The sequence below is a fragment of the Mandrillus leucophaeus genome, unplaced genomic scaffold, assembly GCF_000951045.1.
Source record: "Mandrillus leucophaeus isolate KB7577 unplaced genomic scaffold, Mleu.le_1.0 Scaffold397, whole genome shotgun sequence".
Taxonomy (NCBI): Eukaryota; Metazoa; Chordata; class Mammalia; order Primates; family Cercopithecidae; genus Mandrillus; species Mandrillus leucophaeus.
In genome coordinates, this window is record NW_012104220.1 from 430,278 (window position 1) to 457,693 (window position 27,416).

The 27,416-nt window shown below is 37.8% G+C and overlaps 1 protein-coding gene and 1 pseudogene across 2 annotated transcripts; one reads left to right on the top strand and one right to left on the bottom strand.

Moving 5' to 3' along the window:
- The first annotated feature begins 19,856 nt into the window (after window positions 1–19,856).
- Window positions 19,857–25,967, top strand: LOC105547802. The gene is given in 4 exon segments (XM_011991520.1): window positions 19,857–20,208; window positions 23,453–23,559; window positions 24,843–24,976; window positions 25,790–25,967. Coding segments are annotated over 4 exon segments (771 nt in total).
- Window positions 25,968–26,221: 254 nt separating this feature from the next.
- On the bottom strand, window positions 26,222–26,801 carry LOC105547776 (annotated as a pseudogene). Its single transcript, XR_001007269.1, has one exon. The product of XR_001007269.1 is annotated as a 60S ribosomal protein L17 pseudogene (transcript).
- Between the last annotated feature and the right edge of the window lie 615 nt (window positions 26,802–27,416).

Consider the following 27,416-nt stretch of genomic DNA (forward strand, 5'->3'; position numbering starts at 1 on the left):
ACTAAATTCATTTTCATGAACACTGCATTACTACAAATGAATATGATGATAATCCATTTGTCTTTTTGCTTTAATCGATATTATTCTAAAATAACAGTTTTAAAAATAAAATTAAAATAGCGATTTTAGAATAATATCGGTTAAAGCAAAGGCAAATGGATAATCATATTTTGATCTTATTATAATAAATGTTAATGAAGTTCCTTATTTAGCTATTGTCTAATGCACTTTGAAATATGGGGTAATTACTTTTAGCCAACATTAGCTCTTTGGTTAATCAATCCAAATGATTGCCAGAGAAGGGGTATTTTAAAAGACAGCAATTAGGATTTTGGTAAATTAATTTGGTTAAATTGTAGTTAAAGTTAAAAGTTATTTTAATCATATGACATAAAATCCTGAGTAAATGGTCATTTAATAATTAGTTCAGGCTGGGCGTGGTGACTCACACCTGTAATCCCAGCACTTTGGGAGGCTGAGATGGGTGGATCACAAGGTCAGGATTTCGAGGCCAGCCTGACCAACGTCGTGAAACCCCATCTCTACTAAAAATACAAAAAAATTAGTTGGGCGTGGTGGCGTGTGCCTGTAATCCCAGCTACTCAGGAGGCTGAGGCAGTAAAATTGCTTGAATCGGGGAGGTGGAGGTTGCAGTGAGCTGAGATCACGCCACTGCACTCCAGCCTTGGGGACAGCGACTCCATCTCAAAAAAAAAAAAAAAAAAGAAAAGAAAAGAAAAAAAATTAGTTCAAATTTTGCCTGCTAACAATAAAGCATTTAAAGTTTCTATTGAGTAAATGTAAAGTTTGATTGTTTCATTCAATCAATCTTGTCAGTGCCTCTTTTCCTGAACGTTTTGCAAAGGAATCTAGATAATCTAAAATAAATGGAATAGAGTACTCGTGGGTGGGAGATTTAACTGCAAAATGGACTCTTCAGAGTGTGTTTACTTATAAAACTATGACAAAGCCTTTTAAAATTCATACACAAAATGGTGTGATATAATTGTCTAAGACTTTATTACAATGGGTAGATCCAAATATCTTGAAGTAAAAATAGATCAAATGTCAAAACATGCCAAAACTATTATATCAGCAGCTTTCATCATTGTTAATATTTTATAGAATGAAAATATTCCTTATGCCTCTGTCAGAAGCCTTCTTGAATCTTGACCTAATTTGTTGGGATAATTTAAGAATTTAAAACTTGCTGTTTCTATCTCTGGCTAGTTTAATTCATCATTTAGCTCTCTACAAGACTAAAGACACACAGCAAAAATAGCTCTTACATATCAACATTTAAATGAAAACAGCCTCTATATCATGCAGAGTGGAGAATTTGCTAATCAAATGTTTGCTGGGGCAATACTTATAGGAATATAGTAAAGAGCATCTGACCAAGTGTTAATGCTTTGTAGGAAAAGAAATGATGTTATTTGCTTTAGATATAAAGTCATTTCTTTTTAAAAATTAGCCTATTTAATGCATGGGAGATTGCCATATTCCTTCATTTAATGTTGCATTCTCTATAATGATTTCTGATTACCAAAATGCATAGTACAAATGCTAATCAGGACCCTTTTCACAACAAGTGCGGATGCTGAGTGCCTCCTACGAGTTTAATCACAGTGTGTGATTCACACAGTAATGGGTCATAATTGCCCCCCACCAAGTTGTCTTGAGGGTCTTGCTTCATTTTATTACCACTGGACCTTATCAACCATTGAAATCCACCACAGTTGCCTTGAAGGTTGCAACCAATCTTTACATGCATAATTATTTCCAAATAAGGATGCCCAAGAAGGGTGAAGGATTGTATTTGTTCTCTCCCCAGTTTTACAATAAATTAAAAAATGAATAGCAGTATTTATATAATTTTATATTACCTTTCACTTTTCTTTTACTTGAAAAACAGGCTGATTGCCATCTCTCCAGGTAATTAAATCTAGTTGATAGCTTATGTACAGATGCATTAGAAAGCTTTTTATTTCTGTTAGCTTAAGACATCCTGGGGTTCATTTTCTCTGTGATACCTGGGGAGCTACACATATAAATCATTGTCACTTTAGAGAATAGCAGGCTCCATCATTTCTTCTTTAAATCAAACTTCAAAGATTCCAAACTTTGCAATTGACTGCTTCAGATTATTAGGAGTAGACTGGATGGCTGTTCTTCCCCAGAGGGGACTACAGTGTCTCCTTGCAGGACTGGCTGTGCATAGTTAGAGTAAATGGCTGCCTAGGTTATGTATTGTGATTACTTCCCCTTTAAATAACTATCTCCCACCTAGACACCTGTACAGTTGACTATATATTTTATAATTAAAAAGAACATTGTTTCACTTTAGTGTAGATGTTCAACAGTTTCTTGATGCCTAAAGTTGTTTTAACAAGCACAAGCTATTTGTGTTCCAAAATTAGAGAAATTAGGCCATGGATATTTACTAAGAACCTACTATGTGCCAGTCATCATCTAAGGTCTTTGGAAAATAGCAGTGAGCAGGAAAGGTCCCTATTCTCAGGGATCTTATAGGCTAGCGAGAGCAGTGATAACACAAATAAGTAACATAGCAACTTAAATTGATGATAAGGTGTAAATGAAGGGAAGATTTGTTGGGGTTGGGGTGGGGAGAAAACACAGGACTACTAAATTGGAGAGAATGAATGAATTATGGGAAAGTAAAACACATGCCAGACCCAGTACGGTGGCTCATACCTGTAACCCCAGCATTCAGGGAGGTCGATGCAGGTGGATCACTTGAGGTCAGGAGTTCGTGACCAGCCTTGCCAACATGGTGAAACCCTGTCTCTACTAAAAATACAAAAATTAGATGGATGTGGTGGCGCTTGCCTGTAGTCCCAACTACTCAGGAAGCTGAGGCAGGAGAATCACTTGAACCGGGGAGGCGGAGGTTGCAGTGAGCCGAGATCACAGCACTACACTCCAGCTTGGGCAACAGAGCAAGACTCTGTCTCAAACAACGCAACAACAACAGAGCAACACTCTGTCTCAAACAACACAACAACAAAAACAAACCACATGACCAAAAGAAGGGAAATACAAAGACAATTACCTTCTTAAGAGGTTTGCCTCAGAGTCACTCTATTTATTTTTCTTTCTAATTGGGCAATAGCAGGATTTTAGCTAGGCTTTGGGATTCTGATTTCTTTTCTTTCTTTTTTTGTTATCAAGAGTATTGCTAGTGGTTGCTCAAAAAGTTTAGCGTAGAATTTCCAAAAGATGCAACCAATCCACTCCTAGGCATATATCCGAAATAATGGAAAGGAGTTACTTAAATCTGTGTATATGCATGTTCATTGCAGCCCTATTCACAACAACCAAAAGGAAGAAACAGCTCAAATATCTATCAGTGAAGGATTGGATGAACAAATTGCAGTGTGTGTATAAATATATACACACACACGTATGTATATATATATAAATATTATTCAGCCATAGAAAAGGATAAAGGATTGATACATGAAAACATGCTAAGCATGAGAAGCCAGACAGATAAGACTACATATTGAATGTTTCCATTCATGCACTATCTAGAATAGGTAAAATCCATAGAGATAGAAAACAGATTGGTTGTTGCCGGGGATTAGGAGCAAGAAAGAATGAGGAGTAACTCCTTGATGGGTATGGATTGTCCTTTTGGAGTAGCAAAAATATTTTGGAACTTCATAGAGATGATGGTTCTATAACATTTTGAATATGCTAAATGCCATTGAATTGTATACTTTAAAGTGGTAAATTTTATGTTAGATGAATTTAGTCTCAATAATAAAAAAAGAATATTGCAACATGTTTACTCCAGGAGAAGGTAAGCACGATGATATGGAACGCTGTGTTATACCCTTGTTAATTTATTCATTCATTTTTCCCCCATATTCATTGTGTACCATTTGCCAGACATTTGTACTATGTGTCACCAAGAAAGACTTGGTCTTTGTAGACACTGTCTAGCATGGGATCCAGACAAATGTAAGCATTTTCTATGGACCATAGAAGCTTTCCTTTTTCCATTGTCTATCTCACGCTTTTACAGGTTAACAATATATTTTGTAATTAAAAAGAACATGTTTTTTACTATAGTGCAGATATGCAAGAGGTGTTTCCTCAAATAGCAATACTGAAAGTAGGATGTCTCAATCACTTCTTTAAATTCAGCACTGAATCCTCCATGTTATTAAACACAATGGATATTTGGGTCACTAAAGGTTTGTCTATACAGCACAAGTATTTGCAAATATACAGCTACGACCCCTATTTTATCAAAATCGACAGCGCTCAGTTTTTTACCCAAATGCTTTCTACAGAGAATTTGTTCAGCAAGTTCTACAGTCAAAACAGGGAAATGCTGCATGTAATATTCTAATATTCTTATATTATAAAGCTCTAGCATATAGCAGCATTCTATACCCTCTGAAGAACTGTGCAGAAATACATTTATTTTACTCTAAGATTTCATAAGGGTATTTGACCATAGGATTTTTCTTTTTCCACAAAACACTTGTTATTACCTGACAGAATTAATATTATACAGGACACATAGTGTGAAATGCAGTTTTAGATCTCTGAAACTCTTCAATGTGTTAGCCTTGCCTTTATAGCCAAATAATTCATGGAGTAGTGATCACAAAATAGAGTATTGCTCCTGTACACTTAGTTGGCTTCATTTTTCTACACTTATGACTTCTGAGATTTTTTTTTTTTTAATTTTAGAGACATGGTCTCACTCTGTCACCCAGGTTGGAGTGCAGTGGTGTGAACTTGGTTCACTGCAACCTCTGCCTCTTGGGCTCAAGTCATCCTCCCTCCTCAGCCTCCAAAGTAGCTGGGACTACGGGCATACACCACCACGTCTGGCTAATTTTTGTATTTTTTTGTAGAGACAGGGTTTTGCCATGTTGCCCAGGCTGGTCTTAAACTCCTGGGCTCAAGCAATCCACCCACCTCAGCCTCCCAAAGTGCTGGGATTACAGGCATGAGCCCCCGTGCCCGATGCTGAGATTATATTATGAATTATTTTGTGTACTCCCTGTCTCTTTCTCTAGAGCATAAGCACTATAAATGTAGGGATGTCTCATGTTTTATTCACTGATGTATCTCCAGTGTCTAGAACAATGTCTGGCATGTAATAGGTCTACATATGTTTCTGTTGAATGAATGAGTGAAGTGGGTGCAAAAAAATACCTATTGAGTTTTTGGCTGATTTTTTAATACATTAATCTTATGTTCTTGTTCTGCTAAAGGGAGAATGGAGCAGATATGTACTGTAATCAGAAGGGTTTAACAAGATTCTGAAAAAAGAGCAATTTCACTCACCATTTGGAATAGACGATTTTTTGTTGATACTATAACAGATAATAATATTAATATTAATAAAAATACCAAGAGAATATAAACTGCCAAGAACATCTTGGACAGTAAATGAGACAGGATTGGATTTATTGTCTGTCCATTAAGTCTATTTTAATTTATGAGTAAAGCATTGGAGAGGGCCTGGGTAACCTGATATTTTCACCAACAAGGCATGGTAAAAGCAACCACAATCATTGACTACATGAGCCAAATCCAGGTCCAACTCTGCTGTTAAGAAGCTGGGTAAATCACTGTGTAACTCACTTTTCTAGGCCTCTGTTTTGTTATCTGTGAAATAAGCAGACTGGACTAACATATTTTGAAGGTACCTTCTGTATTTAACTTTCCATGATTCCCACAGTTCTGGATCCATTATTTTCCTCCTTTATAAATCAGTCTCTCCAACTGCTTACTTTTCATCACAACTGTTTTGAATTCTTTCTCTGTGGCTACATTTTGAGTCTCTTAGGAACTGACTTCAATAGGCTATTATTTGGATTCACTGAGTCCTTGTTGTTATTCTGAGGTCAGCTTCTGCCCACTCATTTGCCATCCATCACCAGTCTCCAGACCTTCCAAACAAAACCTATTGAATACATCATCACTTTCCAGGGTCAGGATGAGGGTCAAACATCCCTAAAAGCACATTTCCCACCAATTGGCACTTGGGGTGCAGACTCTCATCACTCAAAGTCCCAAATCAAGTAAGTCCTGAGGGATCTGCTGGGGAAATCAGTCAGATTGTCAGTTTTCTCATTGCATTCCTGGCCATTCAGTTTATGGAGAGGGTCTGAGTGATGCGTGTAGATTAAACCAGGCCTCCTTCTTTGACAATTCTTTAGAGTCTGGGTCAATCTTGTCTCCCCAAGGGAGCCTCAGTTCTGCTTCCTCTTGGTTAAGATCCTTGGGCTGTCTAACCCCGGGGTCCTAAGCCTCTGTTATCTTTTTATGTTTCTTTCTTCCAGGAATCTTCCAGGACTGGGTTTACTAAGAGTCATCCACAACCTCAGGCTTGAGCTTTTCTTGCAGCACCGTCCAAGTGGGAGGGGAGGAAGACAGCATGGAGCTGGAGAAGCTGCATGAATGTCTATTTTGTAGCTACATTCTCTTCTCTGTTGTCTCCTAGTGAAAAAGGTCCTTGAGACAAAATTACTTCTTTTCAGTGAGTTACATGGAGGAAGTTTCATGGATTCAGTTGTTGGTGTGAATGTTAAATTAAATGTTAATGTTAAATCAGTATGTTAAAATGAGAACTCTTCTAAATATATGTGGGGAGAAAAACCTGATGCAGTAAAAACTCCTTTAGAATAGTGTGTTTCTTGTTAAATACCAAAAATTAGCACCATTTTGCTGATCCTAAAACATGAAGTTTAAGGCCAAAACATTTTTAGATTCCCACAATGGATTTTTCAGAGTTCTTACAAACATTATCATACACTCTCATATAGTCTAAAATAATTAAACGGAAGTTCTTGGAGCTATCTTGCCAAGGTCATTTGGAGATTATTTCTTGAGCTGCTTTGAAATAATGAAAAAAATTGTAATGTGAATTGTAATTACTTAGAACACTGTAGAATAAAGCTACAGTAAATTCCTTCACAGTTGAACTAAACTGTTTAACACATGGAATGTCTAATTGACAATTCTGTACCAAAGTGTAAATTTGTCAAGGAAGGATACACAACAAGTTTTTTTTAACATCTCAGTGAGTGCTGTTGTGATTTGGATCTATTACTTCTGAATATTGCATGAAGCTGACAAGCACTTGTCATTTAAAGACCACATGGAGGCATTTAGTTTTCCATTTAGACATAATAACACATTATGCAAATAAGCTTGCAAAGGAAAGCTGGAGGCTGACATGAAATAAACTGTCAAACACAAGTTGCTAATAAGTGAACATTTCTTTATAGATTGTCTTAATTTGGGGAGTTGAAAAATACATTTGGCTGTGGTGGATCAGGAACCTTACTATCGTGGTACATAGTGGAGGTTTCAGTTGTTGGCTTTGCAACAACATTCCTTCCCGGCAATTATGGCGAGAGGTTTTAGTTTAAGAAAAACTCTCAAAACTTACATTTTATAAAAGAGGTTTATAAGTAAATTGTATTCCCACATTTTCATGGTTTAGAGATACCCTAGTTGGATTTATTCTCATGTGATTTTTCACTCCTCAATTTTGGGCTGTCCTGTAATAGGTCTAATACTTTCAATTTGATCTAGATAACAGATTATTGGAATTCAAAGGAGTTTTTGACATTTGTAATTTTAACTAGGCAGGATTTCTCAGAGAACACATCCAAATCTCCTGGAAGCCTTCTTAAAAATGCATATTCCTGGAAGCCTTATTACAAATGCATATTCCAGAGTACCAACCAAGACTGACCTAATCAGAATTTCTGGGAGTAGGACTTATTAATTTGCATTTTTGAAAAGTAGCCCAGTAATTCTTGTGCTCAATAGAGTTTGAGTAACTCTGGACGATAGTCCTTGAAGGCCCATCACAAGTACAATTTTAAGACCCCTAAAGCTGGAATTAGTGTTTCAAATCAGGTGTAGGATGAAGTTGGGGACTGATTTATTTCTGATGAGTCTGGCTCAAGATGCAGGGTTTGCCACTCAGTGAGCTGCACTCTACATCTGTCCTCAATGTAACAGTAACTCCAATGATGTAATATAAGAAACACAACCAGAGCTATTTCTCTGTGACAGCGGCCCCTAGGGGCAGACTTGGAGGTGGGACGGATATCAGAAGTAGGGGAATGTGGCTGGAAAAGGGGGAAGGTCTAAGTGCAGAGACAGAGCAGGGGCTGCTTAGCCTCCTGCCTTCATCTAATCTCTGCCCAGAAGTAATCTTGAGGGCTTTTGGTAATTTTTTTTTTTTTTTTTTGAGACGGAGTCTCGCTCTGTCGCCCAGGCTGGAGTGCAGTGGCCGGATCTCAGCTCACTGCAAGCTCCTCCTCCCGGGTTCACGCCATTCTCCTGCCTCAGCCTCCCGAGTAGCTGGGACTACAGGCGCCCGCCACGCCCGGCTAGTTTTTTGCATTTTTTAGTAGAGACGGGATTTCACCGTGTTAGCCAGGATGGTCTCGATCTTCTGACCTCGTGATCCGCCCGTCTCGGCCTCCCAAAGTGCTGGGATTACAGGCTTGAGCCACCGCGCCCGGCCAGCCTTTTTTTTTTTCAAAGAACATAGAAAAGATAGCAAAAGTTTCCTTCTGGCCTGGTGTGGCGGTTTATGCCTGTAAGACGGGGTTTCACCCGTAGTAGAGACGGGGTTTCACCGAGTTAGCCAGGATGGTCTCGATCTTCTGACCTCGTGATCCACCCGCCTCAGCCTCCCAAAGTGCTGGGATTACAGGCCTGAGCCACTGTGCCCAGCCACGCCTAGGATTTCGAGGACCAGCCTGGGGAACATAGTGAGATCCCATCTCTAAAAAATAAAGATAAAAATTAGCTGGTGTGGTGACATGCACCTTTGTCCCAGCTACTCAGAGGCTGAAGTGGGAGGATTGCTTGAGCCCAGAGGGTCAAGGCTGCAGTGAGCCATGATTGTACCACTGAACTCCAGCCTGAGCCATGATTGATTGTACCACTGAACCCCAGCCTGGACAACAGAGTGAGATCCTGTCTCAAAAAATAAAAAATAAAAATGTTTCCATCATTGCCTTAAATTAATTAGGAGAGCATTAGATTGAAGCAGCTCCAGGGCTCTGAGTTTCTACCTAAGCAAACTGAAACCCAACTCAGTATAACTACTCTAGAAAAGCAAAACTTAAGCTTAACTAATCAGAAACCACTAACCTCTAGCTAGTGACTTCCTAGTGGAATGATGGAAATAAGGTTGCTGTTGCACTTTAACCAATCAAATAATTTATTGGTCTTGCTTCTGATCATAAAAGCCTTCCTCTTGTGCCCTTGGGCTGAGCCTCTGAAACATTTCTGGTTTGGAGCCACCTGATTCCTAAATCATTGTCTACTCAAGTAAACTCTTTAAAATGTTAGTGTGCATAAATTTATTTTTCAACACCCCTCAGACTTCCTTTTGAACCCATTAACTATCAAAACAGGAACACTTTTCTATTCCCTGACACTGCTGAGCTGTTGCTTAGTTAGCTGTGAGTTTAGACTTTAATGGATTCAGTTCTTCATCCAGTTCAGACTTCTGAATTAGCTCAAATTTTTGTCCACTGTTCAGGTGCTTGAAAAAACATTTGCTTTACCTGCCACCTCTCATATGGAGGCATCCTGTTGTGTTTCTAATGCTGAAGTGTAGTTGTGGTTTCTTTTAATTCCAATCTCCTGTCTGCCTTAGCGCCCCAATCTACATATTGACAAAGACTCCCTGACTGAACTTTAGTCATGTTCCTCTGAGCCCTCTTCTCTACTGGACCTTGACTTTGGTCCCTGTCTTTGCTGGGTTTGCATAGCCCACTTGTAGCAAGAATCCTCCTGAATCAATTTAGGGAGAAAGACTCACCTTCAATATTTGATCAAATTTTTCATACTCCAACCTTGATATCTTATCACCCTGGCTTGCCTTCAGCAATAATTTTGTTAAATTGGTTTAGAAAGAATCTTTCCACCCTTGATGACTTCTTATAGTATTTTCCATTCACTGACCTCCTCCTCATTCTGCTTGTTGGCTATGAATCTCCATTTGTCTTTGCTGTATTCAGTTCTATCCTATAGTCTCTTTTCCCCTATTGCAATATTTTATTAATAAAATCTGTTTTAACGTCTCTAATTACTGTCTGGCTGAGATTTTCTTTAACAGCTACAATGCTCGGGCCAGGCGCGGTGGCTCAAGCCTGTAATCCCAGCACTTTGGGAGGCCGAGACGGGCGGATCACGAGGTCAGGAGATCGAGACCATCCTGGCTAACACGGTGAAACCCTGTCTCTACTAAAAAAAAAAAAAAAATACAAAAAACTAGCCGGGCGTGGTGGCGGGCGCCTGTAGTCCCAGCTACTCGGGAGGCTGAGCCGGGAGAATGGCGTAAACCCGGGAGGCGGAGCTTGCAGTGAGCTGAGATCCGGCCACTGCACTCCAGCCTGGGCGACAGAGCGAGACTCCGTCTCAGAAAAAAAAAAAAAAAAAAAAAAAACCAGCTACAATGCTCAAACTTGGATGGAATCAGATTGCTGATTGAATGCCCAGGTCTCTCACTCAAGACCCACACCTTTAATGTCTTTCAGGAGGCCTTAGTGAGTCCTACTCTGGAGCCAGTGCTCCAGACCACTGTCCACTGAAGCACAGAAAGGACAGGTTTTGATTCTTAAGACTCTGAGAATGCTATCTTTGTCTGAAAGGTTATCTCCTAGGCTGGAAGTTCTTCCTGGCTTCTTGTTTCAAGTGGAGATTCACTCCTTGACTCCTCGGCTAGAAAATTATTTTTTTTCTGACTCTTTTTGTGACTTCTCTGTTCTATTTCATCCTGTTTCTCCCATAGGAAACATTGTGTCTACTAAAACTCAACCACCTCCTCAAATCCTCCTTAATGCTCCTGTCTTGTTGGCATAATTTTGTTAAGAATAATTTGGAACTTCATTCACTTATTACCTACTCACATTTAAGCTCATTTAAGACCTCTTCTCTTTTCCCCTTTCTCTCCTTTACTACCTTCGATCTTCCCATCACCTTTCTTGAATACTGTGATATGTCCCTCTTGAAAGACCCTACATCCTCTATTTCTCTGTGTGCTCCTGCCAGACTTTTCCCTCTCCAGTCCAGCTGTTCAACTCTCCAGTCACTTGAACTTTAGGTACCTTGTCCCCATAGAGGACTCTCAAGGGATTTAGGAGCCCCCAGCACAACCACCTGAAGCTTAAAAGAGAGAGAGAGAAAAAAGGCTTATTTAAAACAGGCTCAATATTTCCCCCCCTCAGATGGACTTTGGAAACAACCAATCACTTAGTATTTCCAAAAGATCCAATACCCAAAATTTAGTCTACAGCCTCCATAAGATTACATATCAAAGCAAATGAAAATCTTAAGAGTTTCCTCTATAAATAGTGGTAAAAAGAATTCGTTGTCATATTAAGCAGGTCACCTTAATTTGTTTTATCTACCAAAAACACAATTCAGAGAAAGACGAGAGCCAACTATCATACATAAACCAGTGAGTTTTGTATTATTGCGTTTACCTACATCATGGCTAAAATTTTAGAATGAAATGTCTGAGGTCTCCATTTGTGTCTGCCTGTATGTTTATATGTGCATGTATGTAGGTTATGTCTATGTGATATTTTTCTCCCTCCCGATGGTAGTAACAAGTTTATTTATAAAATTGCTTTTAAAAAACTGTTCAAATTGGCTGAAGGCTAAGTAATTATGTATTAGAAATGAAGTACTCTTACAACTCAAGTAATATAGAAAGTAACCCAAATCGTTTTCAAATTTAAGTGATTTGAGTAGGACTACTGATATAGTTTGGATATTTGTCCCCTTCAAAATCTTATGTTGAAATGTGGTCCCCAGTGTGGGAGCTGGGGTTTGGTGGGAAGTGTTTGATCATGTGAACAGATCCCTCATGAATAGCTTGGTACCCTTACCACAATAATGAATTCACCCAAGATCTGATTGTTAAAGAGACTGGGACCTCTCCTCTCTCTTGATCCCTCTCTCATCATTTAACATGCTGGCTCCCCTTCCCTTTCACCTTGAGTGGAAGCTTCCTGAGGCCTCACCAGAAGCAGATACCAGCACTATGTTTCTTGTGCAGTCTGCAGAACTGTGAGCCAAAATAAACCTCTTTTCTTTATAAATTACCTAGCCTCAGGTATTCCTTTATAGCAATGTAAGATGGACTAATACAACTAGTTTGGTTTTGTAAGTTTAATAAAAATAGGCATGCCTTTTGAGTTATCAGAATAAAGTGTAATATGAGCACATATTTTTATCCTACTTGGGTTTACTAGTCATATAAGGTGATATTATAGCTACCAGATATTTAAGACGATAAAAACTACAAATTCAACCTAAGAACAAGTGGACAAGTAAAGATGGAGCAAAAGTGAATATAAATGACTCTCTCTCTATATATATATCAAAGCACAGTAGGAAATAAAACATAGGCACATGTATTTAATTTTTAAGATTGTTTTCTATTGTGATTATTTTGATGCTTTCCTAACGTGCATGTATTATAAAAATAGTTACCAGAGAAATGACTCAAAATGATGACTAGCTTTGTTTAATGTCTCATAAAATTTTCATGAACAATCTAAGCATAATTTTTTAGGAACATGTATTAAGTTGACACAAGTGGAATAAAAGTTTTATGAGGAGACTTTTCTATCATAATTATGTTTTATAGTATCTATAAACTAAAAATAGTTTCAAAATCATTTTAGTAATGTGCAATCTTTGACCTATGCTAAAGTAAATTATGTAATAAATATTTATTATTAATTTATAAGATAAATTACTAAAACACTGACTGATAAGAATAAGTTTAAATTTATTATTAAGTTGTAGAAGGTTTACAGAAAAGGAAGTCGGGGAAAAGTGATCTCATATGGTCAAACTAAAATTTGATGGACTTATTTATAAGGTTTTTTTGGATTAAGTGTTTTTAGAATATTGGTCTGCTCTTAATATTATATTATAAAAGGTTTTTCTCTACCTTTTGAGAAAAATCTACCTAGGAAACAAACATTTTGTGCCTTATCAGAATAATTTCTTGTATTTTTTCTTAACTTTTATCATGCTCTTGACTATTTAAGAGAACCAAATTTCTCACCTTTTTTTTTTTTTGAGAGAGAGTTTCACTCTGTCACCCAAGCTGGAGTGCATTGGCACAATCTTGGTTCACTACAACTTCCACCTCCTGGATTCAAGCAATTCTCCTTCCTCAGCCTCCTGAGTAGCTGGGACTATAGGCATGCACCACCACACCTGGCTAATTTTGTATTGCTAGTAGAGACGGGGGTTTCACCATGTTGGTTAGGCTGGTGTCGAACTCCTGACCTCAGGTGATCCTCCCACCTCTGCCTCCCAAAGTGTGGGATTACAGGCATGATCCACTGCACCCGGCCAAGTTTCTCACTTTTAAAAGAGCTAAGATTGGCCAGACACACTGGCTCACAGAGGCTGAGGTGGGCGGATCACTTGTGGTCAGGAGTTCGAGACCTGCCTGGCAAACATGGTGAAATCCCATCTGTACTAAAAGTACAAAATTAGCCAGGCGTGGTGGTGGGTGCCTGCAATCCCAGTTACTTGGGAGGCTGAGGCAGGAGAATTGCTTGAATTTGGGAGGTGGAGGTTGCAGTGAGCCAAGATCACACCACTGCACTCTAGCCTGGTGACAGAGTGAGACCTTGTCTCAATAAATAAATAAATAAATAAATAAAAATAAAATAAAAGAATTAAGTTTTTTTACAATTGTGTTACCTCCTATAGTTACTTTTGAAATCTTGTATTATCACTTTGGTTAAATAGGTATTTAAGTACTGTTTCACAGTGACTTAGGATCTTATTTAGTTAAGTGTTCAAGACTTTTGACACTTTTGATATATTTCTTTCCTCAAATAAAATCCTAATAATGTTGAGTTTTTACATAGGGTGCCTGGAAAGTCTCAAAGGATTTATTCTTTCACCTTCTAGAAGGAGAAATTTTTTTAAAAAAAATGTTTATTGCATATGTTAAATTGCATGAGAAACATTGTCAAATAAGAAGAGATTCTTATTCTTCCCTAGGTTAACCATTCATATTTGTGTGAATATCATTTATTCACACAAATATGTTAGAAATTGTACAGTTCTTAGAAAGTTGTCAATAACCTAGCTGTCTATGATATGTACAGTCAGTATAATTTTATTAGTCACAATGCCAGTTATTATTTTGAAATGTTGTATGCTATAGAAATAATCAAATTTCCTTGTCAAATGAACTCTCATAAACTCTTTTACTATGGCCACTGCAAGTCTTATCTAAGTCATCATATAGAATTATTATTTTACTCTGATGCTTTAGTGAAAGTGCTTGCAGTCAGCTACAGGTCAGAATGCTTTGTTTTCAATAAAAAGGAACGGTTTCATAGATGCATGGAAAGGTCTATGACAGAATGCAAACCTGACTGTTCAGATCCTTATTGAGACTATCCAAAAAGCCTGGTGAGCTGAAGTTAGACTCTCCCACGCTCTGCTTGGGATATAACCATGGCTATGACACTGATGTCTATGATATCACCAAAGATGTTCAACCTTCAAACCAGGAAATCTGCTGGATTGTCACTTCTGTCCTCACTTTACCATCTAAAGCCCAACATCTAGAAATATTCTTGACTGGTTGCACTATGGACTTAGAAACTGGGCTTGTAGACTGCTTCAATGACTAATCCTGTTTTTTCTTTTTCTTTTCATAGAACTTCTCCTCATTAAATGTCTGATGGTTTGTGCTATCCAGCAAATATTCTTTACTACCAAATCCCAACAGATGGTTTAGCTGGTGCTTAATGAACAGAAGAAGTATAAATAAATTTATATTGTTCAGAGGAAAGAAAAATGTCTCTTCTTTATTTGAACAAGAAGAACTGACAAAGACTCTCTCCCTGACCAAACTTTAGTCAGGCTCCTCTGAGCCTTCTTCTCTACTAGGCGTTGACCTTGGTCCCTGTTTTTGTTGGGCCCGCATAGCCCACTTGTAGCAAGAATCCTGCTGACTCAGGTTAGGGAGAATTTCCCAGGCTAAAATCTGATCAAATTCTTAATATCTGATTACCCTGACCTGCCTTCAGCAAAAATCCTGTTAGGTTGGTATAGCAAAAATCCCCCCTACCCTTGATATCTCCTCTTAGTAATTTTTCATTCATTGACCTCCTTATTTTGATTGATAGCTATAAATTTCCATTTATTTTTGCTATACAATCAGTGAGTTGAGTCTGATCTCTCACCTCTGCTGTAATAGTCTTGATACCTATTGCTATAGCCTTGAATTATGTCTTAACAAGTGTCAGAATAATTTTTTCTTTATCTATCTGTATATTTGCTTTATACAATATGCATATATGATATATATCATATACATAAACCAAACTCCTATGAGCAAACAAGATTAGCAAATATTAAACCTAACTCTTTTGTTTTGCAAACAATAAAAATGAGACAAAGCTAAGTGAGTTATTTAAAATTAAAAATATTTTCCTCTGGTTGCAATGTAAGCCAGTTCCTCTTTGTGCTATAGTGAATCAAATCAGAAAAGCTGCTAACTTTCACAGATTCACGTGCTATACTTTAAAACCGTGAATGTTCAGGTCATCCTGTTCTCTCTGTTTAATAGGTTGGAGAAAAAACAGCCATTTATCAAAGGTATGAAGCTCAAACTATATTGTTAGGGAGAATTTCCAAAGAAGGTTTATATATCTTCAATACATAAAATAGTGTCCTGAAGCCAGAATTCTTCCATTAAAAAAATTCTCTCTGCTCCTTCCCCTTTGATTGTATTGTTCTTTAGTGGAACTTGCCCAAAAAAAGGCCTGAAGAGTAAACACATGGCAAGCAATTGTGATCACTCTTCCCTTGCCCTGGCCAAAAGCTTATTAGATTATATTGATTTACCAGCTCTTTCCTTGCAGAAATAGCCTAATTAAATGCTTAATACTGCCTCTGAAGATGAGTTCAGCTCAATAGTTATTTTGGGTTCTAATTTTAGAAGCTGTCCCTCCTATGATTATAATTTTGGTAATGAGAATTAAATGTTGATGTCTCAAATTGGCATTCTCTCCATTCTTTAACGTATTATTTCCTGGAGCCAAAATGTTGTTGGAAGTCCAAGTTTAAATTGGACTCAATCACAGAGTATTTTTACCTTCAGCAGAAAGATTATTCTCTTGTTTACTGGGGAGTATATATGTAATTCTAGCTTTTCTTCTTTCTTTGAAAAGTTATTTGGGGAAAATTTCAAAGTTATTCTGGTTTAAGCTTCAGAGTGGATATATTCTGCAGTCAGGATACTATCTCCTTTTTTATGGGAATGGAGCCATAGGATTCTTTTTTCAATGGGCATTTTGCCTTTATAAGAGAAAGATAATTTTAAAGACTTTTTTAAAATTATTTTTTGTAAAGCCACATGATCTAACTTTTGCGACTAACTTCAGCAGTTTAAAAGGCAGACTCTTATAAGGGCTATAGGAAGAAGTAGGATATATGGATTTGGAGTAGCTGTGACTTTTTCTCTTCTTTTCCTTCCTTTTCAAGAATAACTAGACTTATTCTTATGGTAGTAAAGGGTTGGCAAATCTAAATGACACAATCCACCTTTAATCTAAGATAGTCTAAACCTTCATTTTCCAGCAATAGGTGACCCCAGAGTGACTATGTGAAAATTACTTTAAAAGTAGACCACACATCTCAAATACTACCTTCTCTGGCTAAAAAAATGTATTTATGAGCCTTTTGTGTTTATGAGTCTTTGTGATTGCTCTTTGCTTTAAATTGTCCACCTAAGAGGTCTTTGATGGTAATATTCGTTAAATACCTGCTTCCTTTCCCAAAGACGAGTTGATTATTATTATTTGCAATCTACTAGGAAATAACGTTGAGCAATGTAACTGCACTTGTACAACTGACAACCAACAAAAAAGTTTTGTTTCATCACTTTTTTTTTGTTTGTTTGTTTCTGTGAAATTAAGGGCATCACTGACACCCTGGAGCATCTGAAAACAAATTTCCTTTTTTGAGGCTTTGGTGGTTATCAAATAGGGTGTGAATTTACCATGCTCCATTGCGCTGAAGGAGACCCGTGTTTGATGGTCTTGCCAGGCATTTACACATTGTATAATGCTGCCTCCACTTTCAGTTCAAAGCAAGCATTGTCTCCTGGGTTTTCACTTAGCTTATATTGCTGCTTCTCATTTATTTTGACATAACAGTTCACTTCAAACTAGATAATCTTCTGATCAGGAAAAAGAGAAGCTAGCTCCTTTCCTTCATAAAACAACCTTTTCTTTGAAGACACAGTTCAGTAAATCCAATAAATTTTGAGACAGCATTACTTTTCATTGGTTGGGTACTATGATAAAAAATGAAAACAAGTCCTTTAAAGATGCTTTTGATACAAGACTTCTTTTTTTTTTGCTAAGTTTAGAAAAGCCATTCTATATGTATAATAATTTGATAATATTAGCCCACATAAATTTTAGTTGTATTGGTGGAATTTCGGCTTTTGAACTGTGTATGTGAAACAGAAGAAGAGAAAGCAAAACAAACAACCAACTAATGTAGTTGGTTTTTTGTTGAAATTCTAAAGGGAATTTGAACATGAATTCAAAATGCTGTTTATTAAACAGCAAACACAGAGAAATTCATTGTAGAAGTTTAAAACATAGCAAGATTGATTTTAAAAGTGCAACTCAAAGCCATGTTTTAGAAAACGTTTCAGCTAATGGTGGCTAGCAAAAGATCTCTGCTGGCAGTGGTTTTGGAATCTCAGAGGGTTACTTTCTGTGAAACAATGATTTCTTTTTTCTAAGGTTAGTAAGTAAAGTCAATTAAAAGCAATTTCAGGTATGATTGGGAAAACAGAAACAAAACCAGAAACAGTTGTTTGCTTTCAGTGTTGAAGCCCTGAAAGGGAAGTCATTACAAAAATTGTTTTGAAATTTACAACTTTTGGATTGTTCCTGAAGTTTCCTGAAAATATAAATGTCACCTAGTAAGTATTTACAATACACATGTAAAATTTTTATCAAATCACTTTGGAATCCATTGTAAGTGCCCAAACATGCCTGGTAAATGAGCTAACTACACAAACTAGAAATAATAATTTCTAAGTGTAAGTTTATACAAAAGCTTCGTGCATTTTTGCCTGATACAAATACTAGCTAATATTCAGTTGGAGTTTCAGTTTGGAAAGTAATTCTTCATTCACCACATGATGTGATTCTTCTAAGAGTCCTGTAAAATAGATAGGGCAGGTTATATAGTCTCCATTGTGAAGAGACAGTAAATAATAGCTATGATTTATTGAAGGTTAACTGTAAGCCATACATCGTTTAAATATTTTGCATATATTAGCTCATTTATTCCTCTCAACAGCCTTATGAAGTAGATACTATTGTTGTGCTATTTTGGAGATGAAGAAATTACGACACAGAGAGGTTAAGCATCTACCTAAGGCTGTACAGCTAGAAGTGATGAAGGTGAGATTCAAGTTGAGAAATGATTACTGTCCCATTTTGCAGATGAGAAACCTGAGGTTTAGAGAAGCTGAGGTCACTGAGCTCACTAAGCTTACCAAGGTCAAAATCCTTGAAAGGGGCTGGGTGCAGTGGCTCATACTTGTAATTCTAGTGTGCAGATCACTTGAGCCCAGGAGTTTGAGACTAACCTGGTCTCAGGATGGCAAAACCTCGTCTCTGCTAAAAATACAAAAATTAGTTGGGCATGGTGATGTGCATCTGAAGTCCCAGCTACTTGGGAGGCTGAGGTAGGAGGACTGCTTAAGCCCAGGAGGTTGAGGCTGCAATAAGCCATGATTGTGCCACTGCACTCCAGCCTGGACAACAGAGCGAGCCCTTGTCTCAAACAAACAAACAAAAACAAAAAAACAAAACAAAAAACTGACAAAGAACAATACCGAAATTTAGAGAAAAAAAAATCTCTCAATCTGTCTGGCCGTAAAAATCTTAGCTTTTAAGCTTTTAAACATTTTATTACAATGTTTAAACCCTGGTTTCTCCATTATTGATTTTATGCCAAGATATTTAAGCTAATATGTTGCTCAATTGTGGTCACTGTATACAAAAGCTAAATTGGCATTTTTCTCCCACTGTGTAATTTTTAATATCTGTTTCTGCTTTGTAGCTTTGGTAGATAAATGGCTTTTACTTGGGATACTGGGAAACTTTTGGGGGAGTATAAGATGCAAAGTATACAGTAATGTGGTAGAATCACTGGAGACGCATTTTAAAAATACATCAGCTGATGCCTCTGAACAGATCTATCATATCAGATAGGTATGGCACTATCCAGGGTGGGCGGGGGCTATCAGAAGGAGGCTGCCCTAGCCTGGGTACTTTCAGAAAAGTTCTCCAGCGAAACCTGCTATGTTCTAACCCAGATGAAAACTGCAAGAGGCCCCTCTCCATGCCCTCACAAGCTGTCTCACGCTCTGGAGACTTTTCAAGTTGTAGATATTCCCTGACAGTTACAATGAGAGAACTGTTTTCCTTCATCTGGGTAATAAGGCCCCTGATCATTAATTTGGGGGCAGAATTATTGTGCGGTCTGTGGTCAACTGAAATCTATAAATTTTTTTTCTTACTGAAACCAAGATTAAAATAAGTCATCCCCTTTACGCTGTCTATATTAAATGTACCTAATTTGGGTTCATTATTCTTGTGTGTTGAGCTCTTTGTCAAAATGGATTTGGTAATCTAATATATTAGTGAACTATTTTCAGGTTTGTGTCATATAAAAATTTGAAAAGTAGAATCATCCTGAAGCAGCGGCCAGCGAAGAGACAAGGGCACGAGCATCAGAATGCCATGCCTTTCTTGGACGTGCAGAAACGGTTTGGCGTTAACATAGGTCGATGGTTGACAATCCAAAGTGCTGAACAGTCCTACGAGATTCCTGCTCGATGTCATCCTTTTGAAAAGGAAAGGATAGAATGTGCACATGGAATTGGTGGTATCTGGGCAGAGAAAGAGTGCAAAATAGAATATGATTATTTCATAGAGTGTATACTTTGGTAGAAAACGATGAGACTTTTGAGTATCATCAGGAAGCAGTGGGACAAGCTGGTAAAGGAAGGGAAGTACACGCGTCCACCTCACCATGTGGGCAAGGGGGAGCCTCGGCCCCTAAGCAGACTCCCAAAGTGCTGGGACTACAGGTGTGAGCCACTGCACCCAGCTGTTATAAAGTAGTTTTCAGCTTTATTTCCTTCACTAAAAAATTGGGATAGTAATACCAATCTCAAAGGATTGTTGAACATACTGAGATTTTATATGCATATAAGCACAAACACGTACATATATAACATATATATAATTTCCTCTAGAATAGTACCTGACATGGTAAATATTCAATGAATAGTGTCTATTATTAATAACTAATAATTATTAGTTAATAATTATTAATGGCTAATAATTATTTAATACATTATTATCTTTGAGGATATTGTGAGAGAATTTGATCAATATATGTCTTTCTAGGCCAGAATATTATCTCATAAAAAAAGAGGTGTATTAGTCTTAGCTTACCTCGTAGACCATTTATGATGGATCACTACTAGTCTCTTGTTCTGTTTTCTTTTTCTTTTTCTTTTTTTTTTTTTTGAGATGGAGTCTCACTCTGTCATCTGGGCTGGAGTACAGTGATGTGATCTGGGCTCACTGCAACCTCCGCCTCCAGGGTTCAAGCGATTCTCCTACCTCAGCCTCCTGAGTAGCTGGGATTACAGGCGAGCATCACCACACCTGGCTAATTTTTGTATTTTTAGTAGAGACGGGGTTTCACCATGTTGGTCAGGCTGGTCTCGAACTCCTGACCTCATGATCTGCCTGCCTTGGCCTCCCAAAGTACTGGGATTACAGGCATGAGCCACCACACCTGGTTAGTCTCTTATTCTTGAGTTAATATAATATAGTGTTAATCTGTTCATATTTCTCAGTTTGTAAAATCTTTGGCTGAGTTTTTTATATTTCTTTCTTTCTTTTTGGAGACAGAGTCTCACTATGTCGCCCAGGCTGGAGCCCAGTGGCTGTTCACAGGCCTGATCCCATTACTAATGAGCATGGGAGTTTTGACTTGCTTAGTTTCTGACTTAGGCCTGTTCACCTCTCCTTAGGCAAACTGTGGTCCCCTGCTCCTAGGAGGTCACCGTATTGATGCCGAACTTAGTGTGAACACCCAATCGGCTTAGTGCACTAGAGTCCGGGTGCACTAGAGTCTTAGTGTGCTAAACTCCTGGACTCAAGCAATCCTTCTGGTTCAGCCTCTTCAGTAGCTGGAATTACAGGCTCACACCACTGCACTCTACAGTTTTTTGTTTCTATGCAGGATGAAATAGAATAAAGCCTTGCTTTTCTTAAACCTAGTATTAGCTATATCCCAAGTATCATCTGCCATTGCTGAGAACCCAGAACTAAATAAACAGTTGAGGAGATGAGCTTTCATTTATAGCTTTACTTGTGAAAGGTTGATCTGGCTTTAGTTTTCTTTGGCCATCAGTTTCTAAAAGTTCTTAAAAGTTTGTTTCCCAATCGAGTTAAATGAAATTAGCTAGACAGTTTTGACTATTGCTAAAAAGTCAAAAAGAAAAAAACTGTAAGAGATTTTGTTGAGGGCAAGAAAGCAAATTATAAGAATATGATTGGTGTTTTTAATTCTATAACTAATTTTGCACAATGCTATGTTTTGTTGTGGATGAGAGGTGAAAGTGACATTAGAGATTTCTCTCAGGTTAAATAAGATTTCATTGCTTTTGGGTAGTGAGCAGACATACAGAAGGATGTTCATTTAATCTCCAGAGAAAGTTTAAATGGGTTTCTGAGTGTGCCAAGAGATAACTGTTCAGGTTTAGTTTATAAGCAGGATTCCTTAGCCAACATTTTTATTTCCCTTTTTATAGTTTCTAAAATAACATTAGCTCTAACATGCCTAACAATCTCAAGAAAATATATCCTAGTTTGTGATATGCACTCTCTGTAATGGTTTACCATCACTTTAGACTTCAGGAATAAGGTTCAGTAATTTTAAAACTCAATGCCGTGACATAGAAAACTACTGGCATTATTAACTTTCAAATCAATGAGGAGAGCAGAAGAATGTTTTAACAAAAGAGCTAATGGCTGTTTTCTTTAACCTATGGTTGGAATAATTAAATAGCATGGACTTTTCATCCAACGCTAAAAGTAAAATGGAGAGTCTGATGTTTAATATCTGAATCCTGTAGAGGATATCGCTGGCACATGTGTAATAGGTTTCAATTTTCTTCTTCTTTTCTTAAACAGATATTCTTCCTAGCAGCACCACATGATTCTTATTATTTAACATTTATTTAGTAGTGGCAATTGATTTGGCTCTGCATTGAATGTCAGAGAGTAGGGATAATTCCTTCCTGGTGGGCATAATATAAAAATCAGGCAAACCAAACTTCCATATTAAGAGATAATTATCCATGATATGAGGCAGAGGCAGAGCACGACACAGGTGCTCTGTTCTTTCAGGAGGCATCTTAAACAAAAATGGAGGCGAGAGTGCCCACAACCTAGTGCTGTCATCTGGAATGCTGGTGAAATAAGCTCCTAGAGCTGACTTAAAAGGCACAGCTGAACTGAGCACAAAGAGAAACCAACGGGCTTGTGGATGTTACTGTGCCTTCAATGAAGCTTTAACTCAATAATATGACGATTTAAAAGCAGATGTGGTTTTCCTAACATTGTTACAGTTTCAACCACCCAGCTATTTTGCTCCTTTGTGATTTTGAATGAATTATTGATAAGGAATACTTCAAAGGTGTGCAAAAAATTCTTTTGCATTTAGCATTTATAAAACAATGATGTTGATGGAGGGAAAAAGAAAACCACTGTCAATATTTCTCTGAGACTAAACAATAACAAAGTGCCTTCAGGATTCATTTTAATGAGAAATACTAGTGTGGCTCTGTGGAAATCTCGGGACAAGCAGTGCACACTAGCAAATTAATTATAGGTTGGCAGCCAGGCAAATGTAGGAGGCTTATGGTGGCACTGTAGAAAATAAATATTATTTTAATCAGCAATACTGGCTTATTTCCTCAAAGGTAACATCAACCTTTAAATGTACAAGTCACATATATGTAGAAAACGATTTCAAAACAAGGGGTGCGTGGCTTTTCTGACGGCTATTTTCAAGTTAGTATTTGCACAAGGTTTCCTCAAAATAAGGCACAACTGATCCCTTAGTCTTGTCCGTGGTCAGAGAACAGGGTCATCATTACCGACAGCATTTTATCTAAGCCTGACTCTGATCTGTGCTGGAGGAGACATTGACTTTCATGATGGTTTTATGGATCGATGATTCAGGTGGTTCTCCAGATAGCTCTGCTGGATTCCTGGGCCCTGTTTGCAAGTCAAAGCTGCGTCTCCTCCCCTAGGTGGAATTTCTCAGTTCAAGGATTCACTTCTTAGCTGCCTCCAGCTCCTGCAGTTGGCAGCTGACGGGGCAGCCCTGTTAATGCAACCAGAGTGTTTAAAGCGGCAGGTGATAAGAGACGCTGGGATTTTAACAGCATAATGAATTAATTCGCAAACTCACTGAGCACAAATGATAACTTTGGTACAATTTCTAGTTGCAATTAGGAGGGGACTGCATTGTTTTACAGGATAAAGGTATTAGTCCTGATTCTTGTAATGTAATGTGTACTATACTGGTATCTTTGAGAAAAAGCTAGTTTCTGGATGTGTGAATTTGCCCGTGACCAACTCCTGAAACGGATGCAAATTAAAATGAGCGATTTCTGTGATAGTGAATGTGCTGTAGCGTAACCTCTATACCCAGAATCCTAAGAGGGGGCTGGCAGAGTCTCAGAATTTCATTTTGCCTCAATGCTTATCCAAAAGCAGCATAACCAGCCCCTGTTCAAATGTATCCCAAACTTTTATTATATTTTGAGTTCATCCAGCCTGAGCGTGCAATCTTCATTTTGTACTTCAACCTGTAACTATTTCAGTGGCTGCCTTCAGAATCAACAAATTTGAGATGACTTTTAATTTCTGAGATGACTTTTAATTTCTGTGTCCATTGTCCAAGAGAATCGTTCATATCTTCACCCACTATTTCTGGTGTTCCCCCAAAATATTTCTAGCAGAAGAAATACAATTTTAAATACCAACAAGTTTTAGAAAAGCAAATTCTACTCTTATCAGAATTTGATTGGCATTATTAACAGTATTTTCAAAAAGAAAATTGTGAGTTTGTGTTAACGAAAATGTATGCTAATGTCTTTTTAAGAATTATTTACCATTATTTTTCTCTTTAGATTGCTGTTCTACTAAAAGTAATCAATAAAATCTATTGTTACCTGTAGAATGCTCAGATAAGTACTAGGTATACATGGCTAATTAAAAAATATCATTTGATGATAATAGTGGTGATAGACATAATGATAAAATACTTGTTCTTTCAGATGACTGACTTATGCTAAAATGATATATTCATTCGATACAATGAATATTCAATGCAATTTAATAAATATTCATTGGACACCTGTGCTAGGCCCTAGGGATATTAAGATGAGAAAGATTCAGTATTTTGAAAGATTATATTGTTACAAATATTCCCTCCTTTTCCTATAAGAGGATTATACTTCCTGCCTGTGGCCATGTACCTTGCAGTGTGTCCTGAGGGAAGGGAATATGTATACTTCTCTATTATTGACCATGTGACTAATTTTAGCCAATGACCTGAGTGGACATGACTCATGCTACATCTGAGAGGCATTGTATGTTTCTCGCAACATTCTTACTTTTTTCTCTCTTCTCAAGAATGGCATATCTCAAAAAGGAGCTGCTCCTAATCTGAAACACAACCCTGCCTTTAATCTGAGTCCTGGAGAGAAAAGATTAAACAAAGCCACAGCAGTTGACTACAGCTGCCAATGTGTAACAGGTCTGTTGTTGTAAGTTGCTGAGACTTTGGAAGTTGATTTTTCACCATAGGAAGCTAACTAAAACACTTTACATGGTATTAAACTACAGTACCTTAATTCTAAGGCACTAAAAGTTGTGATAAACTGCACATAAATTTATGACCCAAAAAGAACTAGTTCTAGTCTAAGAATCTACAAGCTCAAGTTATGTAACATTGTCAAGATGTACTGTGAGCAAATTACATCTGGGTTGTTCTGCCCAGATTTGGATACTGACAAATTATAGTGAATTAATTGTGTAGCTATCTCCATTGAGTGTTTAGGTTACCAAAAAGAATAACTCTGCCATAATTTAATTGTCCTAGATGTACAGATCTGGCCCAAGTCAATTGGTAGTTCAAAGTCAAAGCTGATATGCTTTGTTTATCCAGTGGAATGAAAACTAAGGCTTTTTTTCAGGACAGTTAACATGCCAGAGATACATATCCACTCATTTCTAATATCTCTTGATGCTTCTCAATAATTAGGTATCAACAAACATTTGCATCTCTCCTCTCTTTCTCCTCTTAGGGTCTGGGTTACCGTGGATGGAGAGAACTTCTGCCTGAACAGAAAAAATAGACAGTGTGTGTTTTGTCATATGTGTGTTTGCCTGCATCTGAGAGAGAGAGAAAGAGAAAGGAAAGTGAGGGAATAAAAGGTTTAACTCAGTTCACACTGTATTATACTTCCTTGAGAGTTCTCTTATGCACCTGAAAATATCAGGCACCAGATGAAAATCCCATAATATTGTAAAGAAAATAAAGTTTATTTAACATATTTATTTTTGTTGTGTCTTTTCAGAATGTTTTCCTATACACCCTTTGCCAACTGCCTTTCCTTAGACTTGGATGCCAGGACGCAGGCTGTGGTAGATACTGCTAATGCTCGCCTGTGTTTGGCCCTCTTGTTGTCCCTTGGAGCATGGCACACTCCATCTCCCACTGCCCCACAGCTGGGTCGGTCATGTGATGGGTTCTAGCCAATGGACCTGAACAGGGGTGATACAGTCACTCCCTGGGCACGGCTCTCCAGAGGTCCTTTCTCTTGTTGCAGTTACCTTGGAAGACTCATGCTGAGAGGCCAGTGCCACCAGATGGAATTTGGACAGATCCCCAACTCACTGCTTGGACTTGCAAAAGACTTTTTGGGAGGAAGACATAGGTTTTTATGATTTCTGAACACTTCTTACTTTTTTGCCTTGGAATTAGTTGCTTTTTCTTTTTCTTTTTTTTCTTTTAATTACATTTATTTTAATGCTGAATTTACTCCTGTGCCATAAGTTTTTGTTTCTTCAGTTTCTTCTGGGATATCTTTTCCTTCTGGGCAACCTCCTCTTCTGGTTTAGGAACAATCTGTTCCTTTTCAGTAAGGACCATCTCAATGTGGCAGGGAGAGCTCATGTATGGGTTAATCCAACCATGAGCTCTGTAGGGCCGGCGGCGAATCTCAGGTGCTTTGTTCACTTGGATATGCTCAATGACCAGAGAATCTACATCTAAACCCTTAAGTTCAGCATTACTCTCTGCATTTTTAAGCATGTGCAGCAAAAATTCAGCACTCTTTTTGGGCCACCGACCTTGTGTCCAGCCTCACTGCTTGGCCTGGGCACACCTGCCATCTCCACCATTGTAATGTCGGAATGGTACGCACTGTTTCTGTAAAGTGACATCAGATACTTCGTGGCTTTTCATGTATGCATACCCTTGACGGCCTGGGCAGTTTCACGAGTGTTCTTGAAGTGAACACGAAGACTGGAACCTCTTGATTTGCATGATTTCCTGGAGTTCCCTGGGTCAAGTGAATAGCGAATCATTTTCACAGATTACCTCAGGCCGCTTAGGGAAAGAGCTAGTTGCTTTTTCAAATCTGTCCTTCCTTCCTTCTTTTCTTTCTTCTTACTTTTTTTCCTTCTTTCCTTTATTCCAAAAGCATTTATGAAACCAGGATCTATGCTGGGATTACAGTGACAAACAGTAGAGTCATACTACTGCCCTTATGGATTTATAGGGGAGTGAGAATAGCACACATTTAAAACATTTTTTCCCTGTACTAACCAATCTATCAAACTATCTCACTTAATCCTCATAACAACACTGTGAAATAAGACTTATTACTATCTCTATTTTATAGATAAAGAAACTGGCCTTCAGAGAAGTAAATGACATACCTTGAATCATACAGACAGTGAAGGGCAGAGTTGGGCTTCAACCCTGAGCTGCTTGTTGTCAAAGCCTTGATGTTAAACACCAGGCTATAATAAGGAGTAGCTTTTGGTTATCTGGAGAGTTTGATGCAAACTCATCATTATTATTACAGATCTGTCAAAATTAGAGATTTCTCCCCTCTTTGGGCAAGAGTTTGTACTTTGATATTTTGATCATAATGAAAAGGATATCAAGAGAGTGGGACCAAAGAGTTCCATTCCCCT